The sequence below is a fragment of the Electrophorus electricus genome, chromosome 19, assembly GCF_041902795.1.
Source record: "Electrophorus electricus isolate QZ-2024a chromosome 19, ASM4190279v1, whole genome shotgun sequence".
NCBI lineage: Eukaryota > Metazoa > Chordata > Actinopteri > Gymnotiformes > Gymnotidae > Electrophorus > Electrophorus electricus.
The window spans coordinates 17,414,231-17,435,000 of NC_137515.1; the positions used below are offsets into that span (position 1 = coordinate 17,414,231).

Consider the following 20,770-nt stretch of genomic DNA (forward strand, 5'->3'; position numbering starts at 1 on the left):
GCTCCCTCTACCACAGTACTGAGGTCAAAACCTAAAACTTTTTACTTTAGCAGTTTAGTGTTGCAGGCAGTAAGCATGTGTTTTTGTTATGTCTTGTGTTTTACTTTATGATGATTCCTTCTATTCTTAACTATGTAATCAAATGTACTCTATAAATAAACTTTACTTACGAACATGATGTAGAAAACAAGAAAGGATAGGAAAAGATGGGACTGGACACAAAAACCTCCATTAACTTAAATCAACCACTAAATGAATCATGAGAAGTATTAATATGCCCTAAACAAGGCACAGGTGAGGAACATAAGGAGTATGGACATTATCAGAAATGCATCAGTGTGGAAACATGGACAAAAACAAACAGCACATGCCCGCCAAACAAAACAGGAACGCTAACAAGAAACAGCAAGAAGTCCAGCAAACACTGGAGGTGGGCTCACTGTAGTCCCAAAGCAAGACTAATGCAAAGTGCTGGACTTTGGCACCTGTAGGGTTTAAATAAGGTGAAGATAATAACAAGAACAGGTGTATTTAATCATCAGTAATTTAGTGATTGAGCATGAAAGTGATCAGTGAGTGTTTTGACTGGGTGTCGGCTGGGACGTGGTTACTTGGTCTGTTAAATGAGCACAACTGATAATTACTTAGTATACACTTAGTATATTGCTCCTTACAGGAAAATTTAGGAAAATTCTCCTAAATGTATATTTTGAATAGTTTTATTTAGAACCTTAACATAATAAACTCAAAATATTTAAAGTCATAGTGTCACGTCTTCACTGCATATCTTCTAACATTCAGAACAAAATATCACGACATACTACAGTATACATTACAAACACAGAGAAAGAAAAAGACAAACACCCTTTCACAGCTACAGTCCCTTCTAACTCTCTCCTACTCTTGTGAAACACTGGTTTACAGAATACAATAGTATAGCATTAGTCATTCTGTAACTAAGTTTCACTAATGACACGTCAAGCTTTTTTCAAATCTTGAGAACAAGATCTTAGCAACAATAATATCAAAAGTTGCTAACCTTAATTTCATACACTTCAAATACAACAAGGACTGTTCTTGGCTAACTATCTGAAACACATAAAAGAAAACTATTAAATCCTTTTGTTCAGAACTTTTTAAAGTATATGACAAAATGCATAAAAGTGTGTGTGTGTGTGTGTGTATATAAAGTGGTTCTATTGACCAAAGCCTTTATCGGTCACTGTATCACAATAATAGTTTTTGAATGGACTGAGCCCTTAAATGATACTCATTCCTTTGGTAAAGTTTCAGTGGCCTTCAATGGACAGCACAGGATGCACCATAGCAGTGTTAGCCAGAGATTCTGTGACCGGAGCTTGACCTGTAGCTTGTGTTGCTGCCTCTGTTGGGTTAACAAAAGTCTGACCACTTACATTCACAGGAGTTCTGAAATGGGAATGAACATAAGGAGCCGTGGGCATCCACAAACCTCTGGCCTGTGGTGCTGACTGATGATGATGATGGCAATGACCATGGCCATGTCCATGGCTGGTTCCAAAGCCAGGTCCAAAGGCATACTCAGAGTATGCTGAAGGCACCATGTAATTCTGCTGGATGTAGGCTGAATGTGGCCAACCCTCCAGACTGCTAGGCAGGCTTCCTGCAGCTTGAGGAGCTGACGCAGATGCTGGAGCATAGGCCTGAACAGGATATGACCCTGGTGGTGGGCTGCATCTAAAACAGTTCATCACCCACGTTGTACATGGAGAACATATCAATTATACTGACATAACTGTGATAAGAAAACTCTATGTAACATACATTTATGATACTATTAAAAACAACTCAGATTTATGTTTAAATAATAAGGACTACAATCAGACACGATCGCTTACATGGTGTGAAGATCCTTTTTTCTCTCCTCCGCTGACGCGGGGATATACTTTACACCTGCCATCTTCTTCAGCCACCGGAATGGCATTTTCTTCTCAAGCACACAAGCTTTAGCCTCAGACATCTCCAACATTGAAAACCATCTCATGCCACCTGATGGATACTAAGTTAAGGACATAGCATGTAGGTGTGGGTGTATTTAACTACCTTTTTGGCCAAAGCATTGGCATGAACATTCTAAGACATATTTAGACAAGCACAATGACCAGGCAAAAGGATACACATCTCCCCTGTGACTACAGCCAGAACGTTGCAGAGGAACACAGTGTTGGGAGTAAGCAGTGTGACAAACAGCAGTAGTATCCAAGGAAGAGTTGCGGTGGGAACACTGACGCCTAGCAGGTGTGCCTTCCGCATACGGGAGCCGATGGTCACCATGCCGAGCACAGCGAGAGATGTTGGGATCAGGCCCGAGACGGAGCTCCTCGTGGATGGAGAGAAAAGCATCAGCTCCAGAAGTACGTGCTCCATGCCCACAAAGGTGGAAAGAAGGAGCACTTGGTGCAAGAATCGCACGGTACCAAGTCCATTCTCTAACCCACTGCAGAAGAATACCAGCAAAGCCACGCTGATGAAGAGGTGTCCCACATCTTTATGGTAGAAGCTGTAGGTGAGGAGTCTGTGGACTAAGGTGGAGACAAAGAGTTATATAAGGGGCAAAAGTTACACTTCACCACATGGTGTGCGATACATTTATAAATGAGTAGGCTAATGCAGCTTTCTCCCAAGTTCATATTTCGTATATTAATATACGATTAATATTATTATTTCATATTAATATTATTAATATTTCATATCGTTATGGATTATTAGCAAGATAGCTAGCTAGATAACTAGCTAACAATATGCATAGGAGAGGCGGACTGCATGAATATGTTAACTAGCTGTTGAAATATTTTGAACTCACAGGAGTATCATATTTATTATTCCCGTATAATGCACATTTGTGTAATAATGTCTTACTGTGGCCGCTGAGAAGCAGGCTGGACTCAAGGCTCAAGAAATCAGGTGAAATGTTCAGGTAATTCGCGACGATGCTCAGGGCACAAGACACAACGACTACTAGCGCTATCCCACTTGTAAACTCTAACGCTGACACGAAATTAGAAAACTTCTGTAACCCTCTACTAAACGTTTTACGCATCTTCAAGATGAAGTCTGTGGCATAACTCTGACTTGCCGAAATGCGCTCAAATAAAATCGCAAAGTATAACGTTAGAATGAATTACTGAGAAAACATGAGGACGCGTTTGTTGCTCATCAGCTTCCGCGTTGAAAAAAAAACAACGTTATCTTCAAGATAGTAACACTGCGCAGAGTTTACGCAGTGGTACCGAATCCTGTCCCGTTCAGCCCAGAAAGGGTGCTCTTAGACAGGCCGACCTGTCAGTGAACGTTTAAGTCTGTCTAAGGCTAGGAATAAGCTAAATGCTTTTGAAATTTGGTTCATTCTCTATGTGTAAACTATGCAATCGAATAAACTGATCAAAATGTAACTTTTTACACTGATGATAGAGCAGGTTGAAAGCCAGGTCTCTTTAGAGTTTGTTTTTAAGTGGCTTACATTTTATCTGGCTTAATTATAGAATTTTCAAGTGAGTAAGTAAATAAGAAAATAACTAAATAGATAATAAAAATATTAATAGTTGTTCCATGAACAAGGCCACCCAATGCTGTAGCAATGATAGCAATGCTATTTAAGGAACTCTAGAAGCAGAGGTCAAAACTGTGATGGCAGTGAGTGATAAAGTTGAGGCATGTCCATTATGCACAAAGCTGATGATTCAAATCTTGGTTTACAAAAGAAGTACCAACAGAAGAGAGTACCAACAGAAGTACCAATAGAAGAGAGCACCAAGAGAAGTACCAACAGAAGTACCAATAGAAGAGAGTACCAACAGAAGTACCAATAGAAGAGAGCACCAACAGAAGTACCAACAGAAGTACCAATAGAAGAGAGCACCAACAGAAGTATCAATGCCTACAAATAAGAGATAAGAGTTTTAGCGTTCCCACTGTGGTAGAGAGCCCCATTTTGTGCCAGTAAGGAAGTCTTTGTTTCTTCACAGAAAGGATGATAAGAAAAGGGATTAGGGAATAGGATCCTAGACTGATAAGTTGACAAAGAACTTGCAAACTCTTTTGCTTGAAACTTATCGTTTGGAAAGTCGTTTGTAGTCTTTATTATGGAGTTCTTCTTATATATAAAACAAATTAATATATTTTGTATAAAAGGCTTGGCCCTTGCTAGACGTGTTGCGTACGTTTTTCTATTGTATCAGCCGATAGACCAAAATCATGTTAAAATAGTATCTAAATATAGACCGATGCTGAAAAGGTATTTCTTTATGAGGCTGAGCAAAACAGACAAAAACAAGCAGGGCTCCATTCCCATCTTCTGAGCTCAGCGCGGATGCTTTACAGCTCACCAGTGTGGCCTACTCCTCTTTATGATGTCACACATGTCACATCAACACATTTCTGAAATTCCCCCTTTATGCTGAATGGGTAAGAAGCTTTTCTCTGCTTTTGAGTCAACTGTGTTTACTACTGAGCAAGATTTTGGAAGAGTTTAAGACAAAAATTGTGACAAGGCAAAGATTAATGAAGAGTCCTGCCAGACTTCTATGAAACACATAAGCTTCTTTAACAGTGATCACTAACGCAATCCCCCGTTTTACGAAAGTTTCACGCAAATGATTAAGCGGTAGCCTATAACAGATAACTAAAACAATTGAATTATGTTCAACAGAATATCACATTGTAACGGTAAAACAATAATTAATGTATTAATTCACCCCAATTAAACGTTTTATACGACGCTAACAATTATTAATTACTTAAAATAATTACTGAGATATAATAGTATAATAATATAGATATAATGATGATAGAGATGTCAAAGGAGTTTAAGAATAGACTACCGTAGTTGTATAGTTGTATCTATAGTAACGGGATTGGCACGAAAACAGAAAAAAACAAGATGACGGAAAACAGGCTTACATGAACACACTCGGGGCTGGGCAAGACGAGATGCATATTAAGTGACAGGTATGATGCAGACTTCATGTATGACTATGTATGTGACGAATAAACCAAACTTGAACTTGACTTGGGTGGAACCACGTGGCGTTAACAAGCCAGTGTGCTTATGATTTCTTTATAGACCTCTGGCATAGATTCAGCGTTGATATAATACTTAAAAGTGTGTGTGTTTATTTTATTTTTATTTTATCAAACAAGCCTAAATATTTTCCACCGGCTCTTACCGCCTCGTTTCACTTATCGCAAGAGACAGAAATAGCTGGCTGTAGCCTTGTGTCTTCCACTGTGTGTTTTCCTGTTTCCTCTCATGGTTCATTTTTAAACGAAGAAAGCTTTGTCCGCATCATTAAAAGTATAAGTGTAAAGAAACTAGAAATTAAGTATGTGCGGTGAAGATCGGGTGGACCACACTTTCCATCGAGAGGCGTAACATTTGTCCAAGGAGTTTCATGCGCTCAGGCAAGGTGGAGTACAAGGGAACTTACTTCTCCGCATTATTCGAGAATAGCGACGCATATAGAAAGAATATAGAAAGACTGACTGTTTTTCCTGATATTTTGTCGCAGCTTTCCATTTTTAATATTTAAAGAGGCTGGATCTACATAACTTGAAAAGAAGGTTGTATGATGAAAAAAGGGATTCGTGGGTTACTGATGAAAATCACTGTCCGTTCCTGGATGCAGGAAACTGTATTAATGCGCAAGACAGCGTAAAGTTCGGACCAAATTCTCCTGACATCGGTTCGCCCAAAAGGTATGGGGCTTCATTAGAACTGAAACATTTAGATAAATGCATATGATTTGGTGTGCAATTAAACAGGCCCAGCTTACTGAAATGTATGATCCATAACACTTGTGATTTCAGCATTTCATTGATTTCAGAATTTCCTTTACCTTTCATTGTTCAGGTGTTCCGCCTGAAGACAGAATAAATGTTCAAAATACTGACTGGAAGTAAAGAATCCTGTACAATGCAGATGAAACACACTGGTGCAAAAGATCAAATCGGCAAAGCCGATTTAAAAATCATAGCAAATCTGACAACAACCCGATATTGTTTATGCGGTGCTGCGCGAGGCTTTGTTGATTTTTGATTAGCAATTCAGTCTGTGTGAATAACTTTGGTTAAAGAATACAGTAACAAAGAAAAATAACAGTAGTTTAATATTTTCACGTGGAATAGAGAACCATATTCAGGAGATCGATTAAACCTTTGACCATATTCTTAAATTGTCAGTTAAATGTCGATACAGTAAATTTTAATGATGTATTTTAAAGCGTGAAAGTGAATAGCATGCCTGAATAACAGCTACTAAGTATGAGACTATGGTCATACTTAACAGAATAAACCCATAAGCGCTTAGTTTTTAAAAGTGATCTATAAAATGTATTTACTTTACAAGACCCTCAGGAAATTTAACTCCTCTTTATCAGACACAATGTGTACAAACAGTACAGACTTTGTTCGTTTAGTAAAGAAACGTGAAGTTGAAACACAGAGAACAAATGTCGTCCCCCCCCCCCCCCCCCGGGTGGGTGTGTGTCCATGGGTAAATGAATAGTTGCGCAAACTATGAGTATAGTATGTAAGATTAACATCACTATTGATAAGACAATGTGGATATAAAATTTCTTCTGCTGAATAAGGCAGAGCACTCATTCGGTTTTAGGTGTGTTCAAAATTGGCATGCAGTTAATGTGGCAGTATTTATTTTATCATTATTTGTTATTTACTTAAGATTATCGCGCAGTACCTCACTTTTGCCTACTGTACGTTTGTTTCTGTGTTTTATATTAGACACAGAAGTGAACCTAGTGCACAAAATCAATAAGATTTTCTCTTAATCCCGATAATCCCCAATGCAAATGGATTTTTAAAATATTCATAAGATAAAAACACTTTAATATAAAATGTTATCTTAAACTACAAAATCAATAAATAGCCATGAAGTAATCAGATTGACAAAATTTGAAAATAAGGATAATTTCCCAAAATAAAATATAAAAACCACCAACAACAAAAAAGCCATATACTGTTATGAGCTTTATATTGAAATCTGTATTTGGAAGAGTGTAATTCTTCTTCTTTTTATTAATAATAATAATAATAATAATAATAATAATAATAATAATAATAATAATAATAATAATAAAGGCTAATTAGAATGCTGCAAAGTCAATGGCACCTAAAATGTATAATGCTTTAAAAAATAATTTAATGAATCCTGTGGCATAGTATTGCCCTTTTTGCCATTTATTATTATTATTATTATTATTATTATTATTATTATTATTATTATTATTATTATTTATTAATTAAGCACTTAAGGACTGAGGAGGACAGTGGTGGTTGGAATTGAGCTTTCACATTTCTGGTCTCTGTTGCAGAAGAATGGTGAATACAGCCCTTTGCGGATGCCATGACAGGCAGCAGAAGGTCCTGTCCCATGTCCTGCTCTCTGTTCTGGTCCTGCTGGCTTACCTAGGTAAGACTGGGCTTCATCCACCAGAGCAGCAATCCACAATTTGCTGTCATTTTACAGTATATGGTACTATGTTGGAAAGGCAGTGCATAAAAGAATAATAATTTGAAGGTGCAATAAAAGCAGCTTTCATTGTGCTGCAACAGTGAAGCATTTTACTGAGAATCTGACTATTGTTTGTCAAAGAAAAAAAATACAGTGTGTCGCCAGGTGGCTGTCTTGTGGCTGTCTGGTATCTGTTCGTCATTGAACACATGACTTGTAATTTGCTCGACACAGAACAGTTCATAGGAGCCAAATATCACCCAGTCAACCTGCTGAACTGGTTTAATCTCTGACCTGAAACAAAAGCCAGTTTCTTTTTTTCAGTCAAACCAAACTTCAGCATATAAAATCTGAGTAGACGTTTAATGTGAATGCAGAATAAACAAACCAAGTGTGAAAGTTTCACACATAGCTTGTGTAAAAATGCAATCTTTGTTTCATCCTTTTCTATTTGTTGATGGTCCATTCCCCCCTGAAGCGGCTTATCCTGTCATGACATTTCTGCTTCCATGACTATGTCCCCCATCTGTCTAAGAATGTCCCTCATCAGCCAAAGAAAAAATATTTACAGAGTTTCTGTCAGTTTTTTCTTTAAACAAAAAAGACTTGTTTTATCATCCTTATTTTATGCTTCTGTTTTGCCAACACATCAAATTGACAAATTCAAGGTCTTAGGTGATTTCAAAGCTAAAACTCATCTTGGCCAAAAGCTAACACTGTGTATAAAAATGTTTGAAAGAATAGTAAAAATCTCCTAATATTGTTTTGTACTGTTTGGGCTCTCAGGTTATCAATGACATATCTTTGTTACAGATTTAAAACATTTTATTTGACCTTTTTCTTCCTGTTTGTGTAGTCTACAAATGGATGAGATTTGAAAGGTAACTGATTTAGGGAGCCCAGCTGTCACCTGGATTCATATGGCCTATTCAGTGAAAGAGCAGGTGTCTCTAATGGGTGTCCATAGATGTTTTTGTACATTGATATTGATTCATACAAGTGCACTGCTTGGGTATTTTGTTAGCTTTCATTTTGGCTATTTGGCTACTGGAAATGCTTAAAAAATGGTATTCAAGATTTTATCTGTTATCTGTTATCCAGAATTTTATCTTGATTATACCAGAACATAACATTTGTCAGAATGTGTTTATGGGGGTCTGATTGCATGATTTCATGCCTATGTATGTTCTCTTGTTCAGTGACATCTACGATGTCCCCTCCTGGCTAGCCTAATTTAAAAGAACGTATTTTCTTATTGTACTTGTTAATAAGGTATTTCAAAGTTCTCGCTCTCTCTTAATGGCTCAAGAAACACTAATCAAATAAAGACATCTCCAGCAGGGGTAACTACCATGACAACAGCGATGACTTCAAAAACCACAGCTAGCACTCCTACATCTGGTAAGCAGGAACAAATGTTCTGAGTGTTAGAGTACACCGATGGGCTGCTGTAACTCACGATGTCTCTCCATCATTTAGCTGTGTAGTTTCAGAATATCTATGTATTTTTCCCTTAAAGACCCATCTGGGAAAGCAAAAAAAAAAAAAAAAAAAAAAAAAAAAAGAAGCTATTTCTTTCTTACTCTTGCAATTGAGGTATTTGATTATTGTTTTCTCCATCTATCTTAAAGGCCCAGGAATCACCTATCAAAGAAATATGTCTTCAACAGTGATAAATAACACAACAATGACGAAGACTTCAATAACCCAAAGAAGCTCTAATTTTACATCTGGTACGTGAGAACAGGAGTTGAGTGTTAGATTACTCTGATGGGTTGCTGTAACTCTCAATGGCTCTCCATCATTTAGCTGCAAAGCTACACAACATTTATGCATCTTTCCATTAATAACACATCCTGGAAACCCTGAATCAAAGCAATGAAATTGTTTTCTTACTCTTGTTAGTGAGGAATTTAAATATTGTTATTTCCCTCTGTCTGAATGAGTCAGGATCCACCAATCCAACAAACACGTCTTCAAATATCACAACAATGTTGATGACCTCAACAGACACAACTAGCTTTTATTCGCCAACAGGTGAGCTAACAAAATACAAAGGGCCTCATCTGTTGCAGATGAATCCAGTTATGTAATCCTGATTGAAGTGACCATTACTGAATAAGTGTTCCTGGTTGACATGTGGCACACTTTTCTTGTAGAAAAGGTACTGAAATGAGTGACATTTTCTAAATTGTAATGCTTTCCAAAAGTGATTTTTTTAAACAGTTTCTTTATGGAAATGTACTAGCAAATTAGCTTGTTTTTTGATATCAGAAAGTGAAGATATGCTGTATTTACTTATAAACACCCTTTTGTTCTAGCTTCAACACCAACACATTGCAACTTCTCACAACAATGTGACGATCACTGTGAGTAGTGTAGACATTAAAATACATCATTAAAACAGACATTAAAAAAAAATGTAAAAAAAGGACCTTTTCGCTCTTTCCCAAGTATTAACCCCAAATTACAGTGAAGATATTATTTCACAGTAAAGAATAAATGAGAGTGGTGTATTTGATAAGTTGTGGCTATCTCTTGTAGCTGTCTACTACTGGATGACAATCAGTGTTGAAGTAACTGGAACATTTTCTGATGAGGCCAAAATTGCTATGTGGGTAAGTGCAGACCTATCATGTCCCAATTACACGTGTGGCTGAAGCTATGACATCACATTGTTTGGAAAAAAAAAGTATTTCATTATCTTTAGGGTTATGTGATGTCATGCTTCACCCCTGCCCTGCTGCTCAGGACTCAACTCCCCACAATGCCCCAGCTAGTCAGGTGGAGAAATCTGCACCTGAATTCCCTTAGTCGAGAAAGCACCAGAGATCAGCATCTCCAGAGTACTAATTTGTTTCACCTGTGTCTCTTGAGCCTCAGTGTTTATAAACCAGTTCTGTCTACTTCCTTTTTGCAAGGTATTGCAAGGTATGATTTGTAAGCATACTGAACAGCATGTCTAGACTGTTTTTGCTGTGTCCTCGACCTCCCTTGTATGTTAGTTCGCTCTGTACTGGTTTTGACCATTGGCTGTCTGCTGTTTATGTCTTGGATTTGCCCTTACTTCAGTAAACCTATATTGAAATATACAGTTGCAATATACGATATGATACAGTAACAATACAGTAACAATCCGCCGGGAAATCCAAAATCAGGTGTTAATAACACAGCAAAAAAAGATACAGTCAGGTCAGCCAACCCTTGACACTGAGCAGGAGAGATGATTCCGATTCTGGCACCAGCTCCTGGAAAGAGGGAGGCACAAGTTTCAACAAAGACATATGAAAGCAAGAGCAGATACTGTAGGAACTGTGCAGCTCAAGATGGTGTGTAACAGGTTTGATTTATCCCATGAGTGTCTCATGACGGGCCAATATGCCAGGTACTTAATTTTCTGCGGTAACATATGTAGTAACATACGTCCCTGATGAACAAGCAAATTATCTGGTGGGGAAGCTCTCTGTTGGTGTTTGGCATTGATCTTATCACTGTGCAGCTTCCCAGCCCTGTTCACTGGTTCTGGTCCAGTTGTCCACTGCAGGGTTCAGCTGGCCAAGGGGAACAGTGCAGGCTGGTAACCAAGTACACATTGATACTGGATGAGAGCCTTTGTTGTCATTATACATCATGATACTGCTTTTGACAGCCTTCCCTAAGCAGCAAAATATATAAATACACACACACACACACACACACACACACACACACACACACACACACACACACACACATAGTGAGTAATAAAAACTCTCTTTCACATATCCCCTTCTCTAGTTCTGATTAGATTGTACACACAATGCATATTACTGAGGTCAAGTATAGTGAAAGTGTTAGCAGAAGGGGATAGCACACTGTATGGAAATCACATTGAGACCATGATAGTCAATATAGGGTCTGACACCCCAATTCTTGCTCTCCACAAATAAATAGGAAACTTGCTTCAGCCTCCAAGATAGACGGACAAGTGAAATCCTGCACCTTCATGGCTTATTTCATCATGGCCTGTGCTTCTGGGCAAGAAAGTGGGAATGCTCAGCTGGGGAGGTGTGGTTCTGGGCAGGAGTTCTATGGTGCAATCACTGGTATGGGTGGAGGGGTCTGTGTGTCCTAAGTGTCGCTAAATACATTGGCCAGATCCTGAAAATCTAGGGAAATAGTTACTGAGTGGTTAGTCCCAGGATTTTCTATTGTGGGAGTGATATAAGACAAGTCCATACAAGGACATACAGTCACATAAACATTAAGGACCCCATGAGATGAGCTCACCAAGTTCCCAGGAGAAGTTGGGGTTGTGATAAGGAAGGAAATGGATTGCTGCTGCAGGATCCCAGTTGTTATTGTGAGTCACCCCTACTTTATAGTGTGAGCAGTGCCAGTTTTTACCACTATGCAAACCACGCAAATACATACTGCCCCAGGGATCAGGGCCCTCTGCTGTCTACAGGCAGTTGGCTGAAAAAACTGACTAAATGCTTTTTTTTTCTCCAGTTTTTTGAAACCAAAGAGATAAAATAACATACTAGCTAGCTAACGAGGACTCTTGAATGCAACCACGAAAGATTTGTATCCCAGTGCTGCCCAAAACAGAAAGAAAATTAAGGAAAAGAAACCAGGATGTTCAGTTCTGACTGCTGGAAGAAGATTCTACAGGGAGGGTAAATGTTGTTTTTTGCAGGGAAAAAAAAAATGTCTTTGATTAGGGCACACAGACATAACTTTTATGGGGGCTGCAGAAATGCCACATCCACCCCTGAGTTGTTCAGTGACTGATGTGAAGTTGTTCAGTGACTGATTTATCCAAGAAACTTAGTTGCCTGATTCTATAAGGGATTGAAAAATACACACACAGTTAAACCACCTGATCCATGAGTGTGGGTTAAGGGAGACTAGTGAGAGACTAGGATTTGTGAGTTGGTGTGGTTACTGTGAGAACCAGTGTGACAATGCACACACAGACATATGTGAAAATTCCTCACTTGCCCTCCGGGCAGTCTTTTCCTTTCAAGCTCAGGTCTTCTGCTAGAGGCCTGAGAGCTTGAGAGTCCTGTGTAGTATCTTAGTTGTTCCCAGGACGGCACTGGACTGAGTTCTTGGATGTTGTTCCTGGTATCTGTTGGAGCCATTGGGGGTTACAGACCCTAGTGCTCTGGTTACCATGGGAACCACAGTTGCTTTCACCCCCCCCCCCCCCCCATTTTTTCTAGTTCTTCCTTCAGCCAATGGTATTTCTAGAGCTTCTCGTTTTCCTTTTCCCAGATTTTGCTATCACTTGGGATTGGCACGTTTATCACTATGTTCCTCTTCTGCTGTTTGTCTACCACTATTATGGCCGGTTGGTTATCCATTACCATCTTGTTTGTCTGTCTGGAAGTCCTATCGGATCTTAGCACAGTTATTTCCCACCACCTTTGAGGGTATATCACACTTAGACCTCGGAACTTCCAGCCTGTAATCAGCACAGATATTTCTGTACACTGATGCATCTTACTGTGTTTTTCAGCTCCAGCAACTGTTCAGAGAGAAACTAGGAAAATGTAACTCTAGCACCAGTCTAGACAGCAACAACATGGGCATGTTGAGCTCTGGTGCCTCTGTACAAAGCAACAGCTCACTTACTACAGTTCACACACCAGAAAACAGGTAGTGTGGAGGGAAGTATTCCTCACTGGAAATGTAACAATGCAGTGACCAATGCAGTCTGTTTGAACAATATCAGATATTTTAAGATTTTCTTTTTATTTAAATTTGTTTTATTTGTTGATTTTACCATTCTGAAAATCTGTGTGATAAATATTTTTGTCATTTAGTGTGAGACAAATTGGAACTACAACCAACCTCCTTAAAGTAAGCACCAGTTTATGTTTAACATAATAATCATGCAATGAAATGCATTTATTTTGCTTTGTTTTGCATGTTTGGGCTTAATAATAGTTTGTCAAATGTGGAATATAATCCTGTCTTTGTATTTTGATATTCATTTTCAGAACATTGAGGTCATGTGCGATATTAAGACTAGGTCAGTTATCAATCATTATTCTTCTTTGGCATTTTCAGTTGTCCTCTTCTCAGACAATGTTGAATAGAATATCTTAAGATAACATATGTTGACTAATGTCTCTGCCTCCCCAGTAATGAGACACAATGCAATGTCGTGCTGCAGTTGACTCAGGAAGCTGATCAGTGCTGCATAGTGAGTATAGTGGACAACTCGACCGTGCAGGCCCATGTGGTTGGAGACAAAATAGAGAAAGTGGGTGAGTGTCACGATTTGCCCAATACAACATAGCCATGAAATGTAAAACAAAAATGATTAATATTTGTATTAAAAATGGGACTTCTTTTGCACGTATTACCAATATGATGCTCTTATAAATTGAGGATGCCTCACTATTCTGTGTGTATGTGTTTGCTCAAACTATTTTGTAAAGACATATAGAAAATGTAAGTTATTACCATAAAGGAATTAAGATTAAAAAATAGAATACATATACTCTAAATCTGTGTATAATACATTGCATATGGGTTAACACCGTTGCCTTTTGATTGCCCATCAGCAAAAGGGCTTTGTGTCATGAATGCTACAGCATCTCCTGCTGGAAACTTTGAGAAGTGCAATGGTTTTCTGACCTCAGGGAGTTTCTGTAATTCAAATGTGGCAGTTAATATCTCTTGGTAAGTTCAAGGGTTTTCTTGAAAAATCAGTTTCATTATCTATCAGTGTTGGATAGCATCATAAACTTTATGCACAGTAGATAGTGTTTTACAAGTAAACCTGTACACATTTCAATGTGTAATTCCATTTTTTTCAGTAGTGGACAGAGTGGGACAGTGTATGTTTCACAGGGTATTCAACATGGGAGGAACTGCAGCTCTTCTGCTGGTAACAGTGGTATGTGTAGTAATCACATGGTAGTAGTAGGGTATTCCACCTCTCAAGATAATTTTCTAGGTCTAGGTTTATGGTCTCTAAATTATACCACTGAACTGGTGAAGTACCAGTCAAATGTTTGGACACACCTGATTAAGTATGTTTTTCATAATACTACAGACTTTTGGATGTAAAGACAAATCAAAATTGAAATAAATGCCCATGTATAAATTTATTGACAACACAAATTTTAAACAAATTCCTAAATGTCGAATAGTTTTCACATATATCACTCATTTATTGACAGAGGTAATGCATAATTGCTAAAAAAACCCAAAAACAAAACAAAACAAAAAAAAAGTATTTTTCATATATGATTTGGTAAGCTCTTTTATTGCTATAGGCATTGTTAACAAATTAAACAAATGTTAACATTTTTCTACTCCTCAGTAAATCCAATAAACACCTGTTCTTGTACAGCTTACTGCAATAGCCCTGGTAAGAATCTAATGAATTCAGTATAAATTGATTCACTAAATTAATTAATATGATTTCCACTAAATCCATTTTTCTCTCTCATATTTCTTTTTTTGTTTTTTTTTTATAGCTGCCTATTACACTATGAACATTACAATAGTAGACTCCAGCTTTAATATTACACAGATTGGATCACTGGTAAGGCTATATTATAGGGCTTGGGCATGTGTATAATATTTAGTTCTTAATATGAACTGTGCTAACCTTATTCTGTAAGAAGTAGGTCAGCTGTGTTGTTTTCCTTTCAACAGATTTCTCATCCAAAACCTTGCAACACAGAGATACATAAGTACATTAATACCATATACACTTATTTCTTGCCTTTAACACTAGGCCTTATTCTGCTACTAAAATATATTCCTGTTTCTACATTTAGTTCTGGTTGCCTAGTTCTGCATAATATTTCTAAGATGTATGACGTAAGTTGTCTTTGATGATTTTATCAATGGAAGAATACATTTTTATGTCTTTTTAAATGTTTTCAACGAATATTCTTATCCCCATAAACGTTTTGTTCATGCAGAGCTTTACAGTGCAGTGTGGACCACAACCAAAGTAAGGGAAGTAAAGAATTAGTGTGTAAAAATGTGCATAAAGGTATACAGTGGGCAGATCAGTTTGTAATGGTAGCTAGTTGCCATTTATAAGATGTAATTCAGAACAAGTCAATGTTGACTTTTTTCATTGCCTCCATAAGAGGACAGAACCAAGACAGGACTGTGTCAGGCTGAACTTAATATTCACTTTAATGGTGACAGAATTTTGGTATGTCAGTGGCACTGAGCTGAGAATGCCTGCACTCTATTGTAGCTGTGCACTTTACTGTGTATTCCCTGCATTTCTAATTATCTACTCTTCATTTGATAGTGTGAACAATTGCACTGTCATTTTGAAATTGACGAAGGCAGTGGATACATGTTCAGTAGGCTCAGCATTACTCACTGCATTTCAAAACGAAAGCGCTATCCATGCCTTCGGCATTGTTACCAGAGTTGGTATGTATATTAGGCCTACATCTTCGAGGATAGCAAAGTATTCACTTGAAATTATGTTCTATTCTAAAATGTAATGTACTTTTAAATATAACAATGTACACACAATCTTTCAGTTCAGAAAGATTTGAGATTTTTAAAATAAATTATTATTATAGTTTATTAGTATTAGGCATTATAACACACTAAAGGGGTGTTGAGTCCTTTAATTTTTCCTGTCCTCAGCAAAATCATGTATCTCGGAAAATAGGACAAATATAGATCCTATACAGTTAAATATGGAAAGTCTGGTATATTTCAACCTTACCCTTTATGACATCTGTAAGGTGAACTTGGACAGACCTCTGGGTTCCTGGTGAGTGAAGTGGTCCTTAAACTTTAAGTCTTTCTCCATGCAAATTGAATCATGAATATGCCTTGTTAAGACATCTTAAAAATAAATACTGTGTAGAAATAGATCATGTTTGTTGTGTCTTTCTGTGCACATTATTTTTCCATTTTCTTCTATTACAGCATGCTCCCGCCAGAAGTATGTCACCTAGTTATAACCATAAACCAGACCACAATTCAGAATGTCACAACTACACTGACACCTACAGTGGTTAATGCAACGCTCACCACCAACACAACTAACCTCAACACCACAGGTTTGACAGGCTCAAACACAACAACTACAGTAAATGCCTTGAACACCACAGGTTGGCTATTGAAACCCACTATTACTGGAACATATCTGTCTAGTCTTGTGTTATAGGCATGCTGTGTATTCACATTATATGGTACATAGGTAGATATAGCTATATAAAGCTATAGTACAGGTCTAGCTTAACCATGTGCACAATGTCAACTGTGGTGTTAATTACACTTATTGCTGTTATTAGCATGGTATAAAGAGGAACGCAATTGATGTAATTAAAAACATGCACAAACTCAATTCAGAATACATGCCAATTTTTAAACAGCCTCTACGACCAGCGCAGAAGCAGCAGCTGAAGCTCTGAAGAACATGAGCAAAAATGTTCTTTCTCTGAGCTTTGCTCAAATAGAGGATATCATGTCTCAGCTAGAGCAGATTCTAGCACATTCGCCCAATGTTAGCCTGAATCTGGGGACATCGTGTATTGACACTGTAAGCAATCTGCTAGATGCATCGCCGAACACACTGGCACCCCTTTCAAAGAGGTGAGGAGGTCATTGCTCTATGTTGTTCAGTTTTGTGGTTTTTGTTGCAGGAGTTATGGTTAGTGTTTCTGGAAGGGGAAATGATATGTGTTGGTCTTGGCAATGGACTAGGGCTAGGGTTTTCAGCCCAGTGCTTGGGGACCCTCAGTCCACAGTCTGGGACTTAATTTGTTTGCTAACACACCTGAGGCAAGTAATCAACATTCTGCAATCCTTGTCTGAGTCTGTGTTTGAATCTGGTACAGACTCATTTAAGAACCTTCTTTATTACTTTCAGACTTGAAAAGCTTTAGCTATCAGACTTGTCACTGATAGCTAAAGCCTTTCTCAAAGACTGGGCCTCATGCAAAACCATTTTGTATTCTTATCTAAAATTCCTGAAAAAATTATTATTTTTTCATTAAGTTAGTTAACTGTGCCACCTCAGTTTCAGAAATCATAATTTCTGAAAATTGTTGGAAATCACAGCTATGTTGGCACAAGAGTGTATATTCAGGAGAACTGTCAATTAACATATTCAATGATCCAAAAAATGCCATAAGTCAAAGAAGACAAAGTGTCAAGCAAAATAACCTCCATACACTATTTTTATTTAATCAAATAGCTTCCATCAATACATAGTTATTTTTGAGAGTGACAATTATATACAACTCATATGACAGGTCTCATCCACTAAATTTTATTTCTACAAAAAAAATCAGAAAAGTCGTGGACATGTCAAGTTTGTTCAAGAAGTTTAAGAACGAATATATTTGTACAAGCATGAGGCACTTTATCTTGTATTACATTTAGAATGCTTTTAGTTCACAAAGAGGCAGATGTACCAAACAACCTTTTCTGTCTGTGTATGTCAGTTTCAGCTATACTGTAATGTGTGCTGTGCACATATAAAGTGATAATTCTCTTCTGGACTGATTAGGATCATTAGGCTTGTGGACACGGTTGGCTTGAAGCTGGTTGTGCAGAGCCAGATGGCAACTATTCTTGCTCAATCTCTGGCTCTGGCTGTGAAAAAGGTGGATGGGACAGCTTTTCCGCAGACCACATTTACTATGATTGACTCCTCAGACCTGCAGGTAACATCTTAATAGCCAGTGGTCACATTGCTCAGGCCCCAAATATTACAACATTTACACCATGTGTTACACCATGATGATCTTTGCATATGATGATCCTGAAACTTGTATAAAGAATTATTGGCTGTGAATTTCTTTATTATCTTGCTTTAAAATGCTTTAAAATGCTTTAAAACATCAGATGTAGGCTATTAGCACAGATCTAAATCCTATTTGAGCGAAGCCAGAGAGATCAAGAAGGCCAAGAATATGATGGCTGTGGTGCTTCTGTTTGTGGTGGTGTAGATTGACAGCGGCCGCAGACGCAGGAGGAATACAGAGACCAGGTTCCTCTCCCCCCAGGGCTCTGTCTTGCTCCCCGCCTCCCTCACGAAGAACCTCACCACTCAGGAGCAGCAGATGGCCTCCAGAGTCCAGTTTAACTTCTACCAGAAGAGCACTCTTTTCCAGGTACTCATCTTGGAACTTTTCAAAGCCTTAGCTGTATGCAGTTTATTTGCATATGACCTGGTTGCATTTTAACAAAAGATATCTGTAGTTACATTGAGGCATTTGACGCACTTGTTAGGTAGGCATATATTTATTTTACTTGCAAAAATAGTGTTCCAATTTAGATACAAATATACACTGTAACTACAGGTTTCCAGGCCTGTCTGTAACTCAAGGTCTGCATGGTTTGTATAAAAACTTACAACACAGACAGTCAATGGTAAAATATAATCATGCTTTTCATTTGTACAAATGAAAGACTCATGCATTTCTGTCATGGCTGTGCGTAGGACAAAGCACTCAACCCAAACAAAAGCATGCTGATTAGTGGAGTTCTATCTGCCAGTGTGGCCAACCTGTCCATCTCCAATCTGACAGACAACATAGTAATAACTTTGAGAAATACGAAGAGTTCCATGTCCTATACGGTCAGTAAAAGAATCCTGTCAGGCAAATAATTGCTTTGAGTTTCATGATGCCAGTATTTTTCAAATCTCAACTTCTCAATAAAGACTTCTAATCATATGCACATTGTTTATAATAAAACTTGTCTAATAACTATTGTGTCACCATCTCTTGACAGGAAAACTATACACTATCTTGTGTATTTTGGGACTTTTACTTAAATGGTGAGGCCTATGCATAAGCAAAACGTGGGGTATTTCTTGATTTAAAACACTTATACTCCAAGGACTTACATTTGCCACACCCATAGTTACATAACCTTTATATTAGTTTTAGTAATCTTACAACATAATTCATATTTGTTATTGAATAATACATTGTACCTTAAGATTAATATCTGATAAATGATGTCTGGATTGTTTAAAAACTGCACAAATTCAGTTTTTTATATCATATATCTACATATAGTTTTCCACATTAACACTGCAAGTTAAGCTAAAGCCTGTTTCAAAGCAGAGTTTAAATAAATACTAGCACAATGAATGGTGAAGTTCCTATCATGCTTAATAAAGATGATATTTTTGGCTAAATTCAACTTCAGAAATATAAACAGTTATATGGATATTTAAATGTTAAGGATATTTAAATGTTAAGCAAACACTTTTTTACTTCTGGGAGATGCTAACATTTGGATAAGATATTATTTCACCTTTCCAGTGTTTATTATTATTTGCCTGAATACATTTTTGATTCCTTAAGTGATTGGTTCATTGGCAGGTGGTGCTGGTGGCTGGAGCCCTGAAGGCTGCAAAGTGATGAACCGCACTGCTAATGAGACGGTGTGCAGCTGTAACCACCTCACCGGCTTTGGGGTGCTACTGGTGAGACTCAGCTCCCTTTGGCTCGAATAGCATTGTCTCACTAGACAGACTAAACATATGGACTTATGTTCAGGTGTCAGTCTGTGCCTACACCAAAGTACATTGTGCTCTCATTGAATTGAGTGTATAGCTGTCAAACTCATTGACTGGGATAGTCTGGGTGATGTATAATTCATTTGACTTTGAATTCTTCATTTAGAGAATTTTATCTGTGTTGCTAGAAGTTCAGGGCCTTCAGTTTTATAAGAAATTACAACATACGGAGAGATGAGAAAATCCTTATTTTTAAGTAACAGCATGTCATTAATTCATGAAATTATGAAATAGAATCTCTATTTGTGTTATTTGCACAACATTGTAATTCTATATTGGGTTGAATCTTTTGGGGACTCAGCTGGAATGGACTGGTTCATGTACTCGGTATATTTCAGTCTAATTGTGTGACCCGTTTTTCCTTCCCAGAACATTTTCCAGGAGGGGCCACCAAATCCTCTGCAGGCCCTGATCCTGTCCTACATAACTTATATTGGCTGTGGAATCTCTGCGATTTTCCTTTCCATTACCCTGCTCACTTACCTGTCTTTTGAGTGAGTTGCAAACCATCATTGAGTCGCATCTTGCAAATATTATACACAACACTTTCATGTTTCATGTATGTTGATTCTGCCTTGTGTTACTAATAGTATGAAGACAAAACCATTAAAAAATCTGATTCTTCTATACCTTCCTAGTTCTTGTAGGAAACATTTTTATACTTATGTATTTTTTTTTAGGCATAATTAGGTTTATTAATGGACTGTTTACATCCAAGTTTTCAGTTGGATATAAAC

At 37.7% G+C, this 20,770-nt stretch overlaps 2 protein-coding genes across 11 annotated transcripts in view; one reads left to right on the forward strand and one right to left on the reverse strand.

Moving 5' to 3' along the window:
• Positions 1–669: 669 nt before the first annotated feature.
• On the reverse strand, positions 670–3,213 carry rhbdd2 (rhomboid domain containing 2). 2 transcript variants are annotated; one of them, XM_081702324.1, is made up of 5 exons: positions 2,899–3,213; positions 2,157–2,561; positions 1,878–2,028; positions 1,472–1,716; positions 670–1,384 (listed from the first exon to the last, which is right to left on the reverse strand). In XM_081702324.1, the coding sequence occupies exons 1-5, from the start codon at positions 3,077–3,079 to the stop codon at positions 1,290–1,292; spliced, it is 1,077 nt and encodes a 358-aa protein (XP_081558450.1). In that variant the 5' UTR covers positions 3,080–3,213; the 3' UTR covers positions 670–1,289. The 2 variants fall into 2 exon arrangements, with proteins under 2 accessions (XP_081558450.1, XP_026862265.2); XM_027006464.3 differs by having other exon boundaries at positions 670–1,716.
• Positions 3,214–4,953: 1,740 nt separating this feature from the next.
• The window catches only part of LOC113575171 (adhesion G-protein coupled receptor G2), a 19,520-nt gene continuing 3,703 nt past the window's right edge, over positions 4,954–20,770 (forward strand). The window contains exons 1-28 of one of the 9 annotated variants that reach the window (XM_035535942.2): positions 5,030–5,444; positions 5,547–5,733; positions 7,368–7,465; positions 8,846–8,908; positions 9,139–9,240; positions 9,458–9,544; positions 9,829–9,876; positions 10,052–10,125; positions 13,011–13,150; positions 13,318–13,354; positions 13,495–13,526; positions 13,640–13,764; positions 14,065–14,182; positions 14,320–14,399; positions 14,829–14,876; positions 14,986–15,053; positions 15,167–15,334; positions 15,439–15,470; positions 15,783–15,910; positions 16,133–16,262; positions 16,421–16,554; positions 16,870–17,089; positions 18,009–18,165; positions 18,451–18,615; positions 18,945–19,082; positions 19,238–19,283; positions 19,837–19,940; positions 20,403–20,527. In XM_035535942.2, the coding sequence (XP_035391835.1) occupies positions 7,372–7,465; positions 8,846–8,908; positions 9,139–9,240; positions 9,458–9,544; positions 9,829–9,876; positions 10,052–10,125; positions 13,011–13,150; positions 13,318–13,354; positions 13,495–13,526; positions 13,640–13,764; positions 14,065–14,182; positions 14,320–14,399; positions 14,829–14,876; positions 14,986–15,053; positions 15,167–15,334; positions 15,439–15,470; positions 15,783–15,910; positions 16,133–16,262; positions 16,421–16,554; positions 16,870–17,089; positions 18,009–18,165; positions 18,451–18,615; positions 18,945–19,082; positions 19,238–19,283; positions 19,837–19,940; positions 20,403–20,527 (2,663 nt within the window). In that variant the 5' untranslated portion in view covers positions 5,030–5,444; positions 5,547–5,733; positions 7,368–7,371. Of the gene's footprint in view, positions 4,987–5,027; positions 5,734–7,367; positions 7,466–8,845; positions 8,909–9,138; positions 9,241–9,457; positions 9,545–9,828; positions 9,877–10,051; positions 10,126–13,010; positions 13,151–13,317; positions 13,355–13,494; positions 13,527–13,639; positions 13,765–14,064; positions 14,183–14,319; positions 14,400–14,828; positions 14,877–14,985; positions 15,054–15,166; positions 15,335–15,438; positions 15,471–15,782; positions 15,911–16,132; positions 16,263–16,420; positions 16,555–16,869; positions 17,090–18,008; positions 18,166–18,450; positions 18,616–18,944; positions 19,083–19,237; positions 19,284–19,836; positions 19,941–20,402; positions 20,528–20,770 lie in introns of those variants that run through there. The other 8 variants (XM_035535943.2, XM_027006517.3, XM_081702629.1 and 5 more) reach the window with 8 other exon arrangements.

Coding starts and splice junctions, on each gene's coding strand:
- rhbdd2 (XM_027006464.3), bottom strand. CDS start 3,079: ATGCGTAAAACGTTTAGTAGAGGGTTACAGAAGTTTTCTAATTTCGTG. Junction 2,562..2,898: donor CCTGCTTCTCAGCGGCCACA/GTAAGACATTAT, acceptor TCTCCACCTTAG/TCCACAGACTCCTCACCTAC. Junction 2,029..2,156: donor TGTAGTCACAGGGGAGATGT/GTATCCTTTTGC, acceptor AGTATCCATCAG/GTGGCATGAGATGGTTTTCA.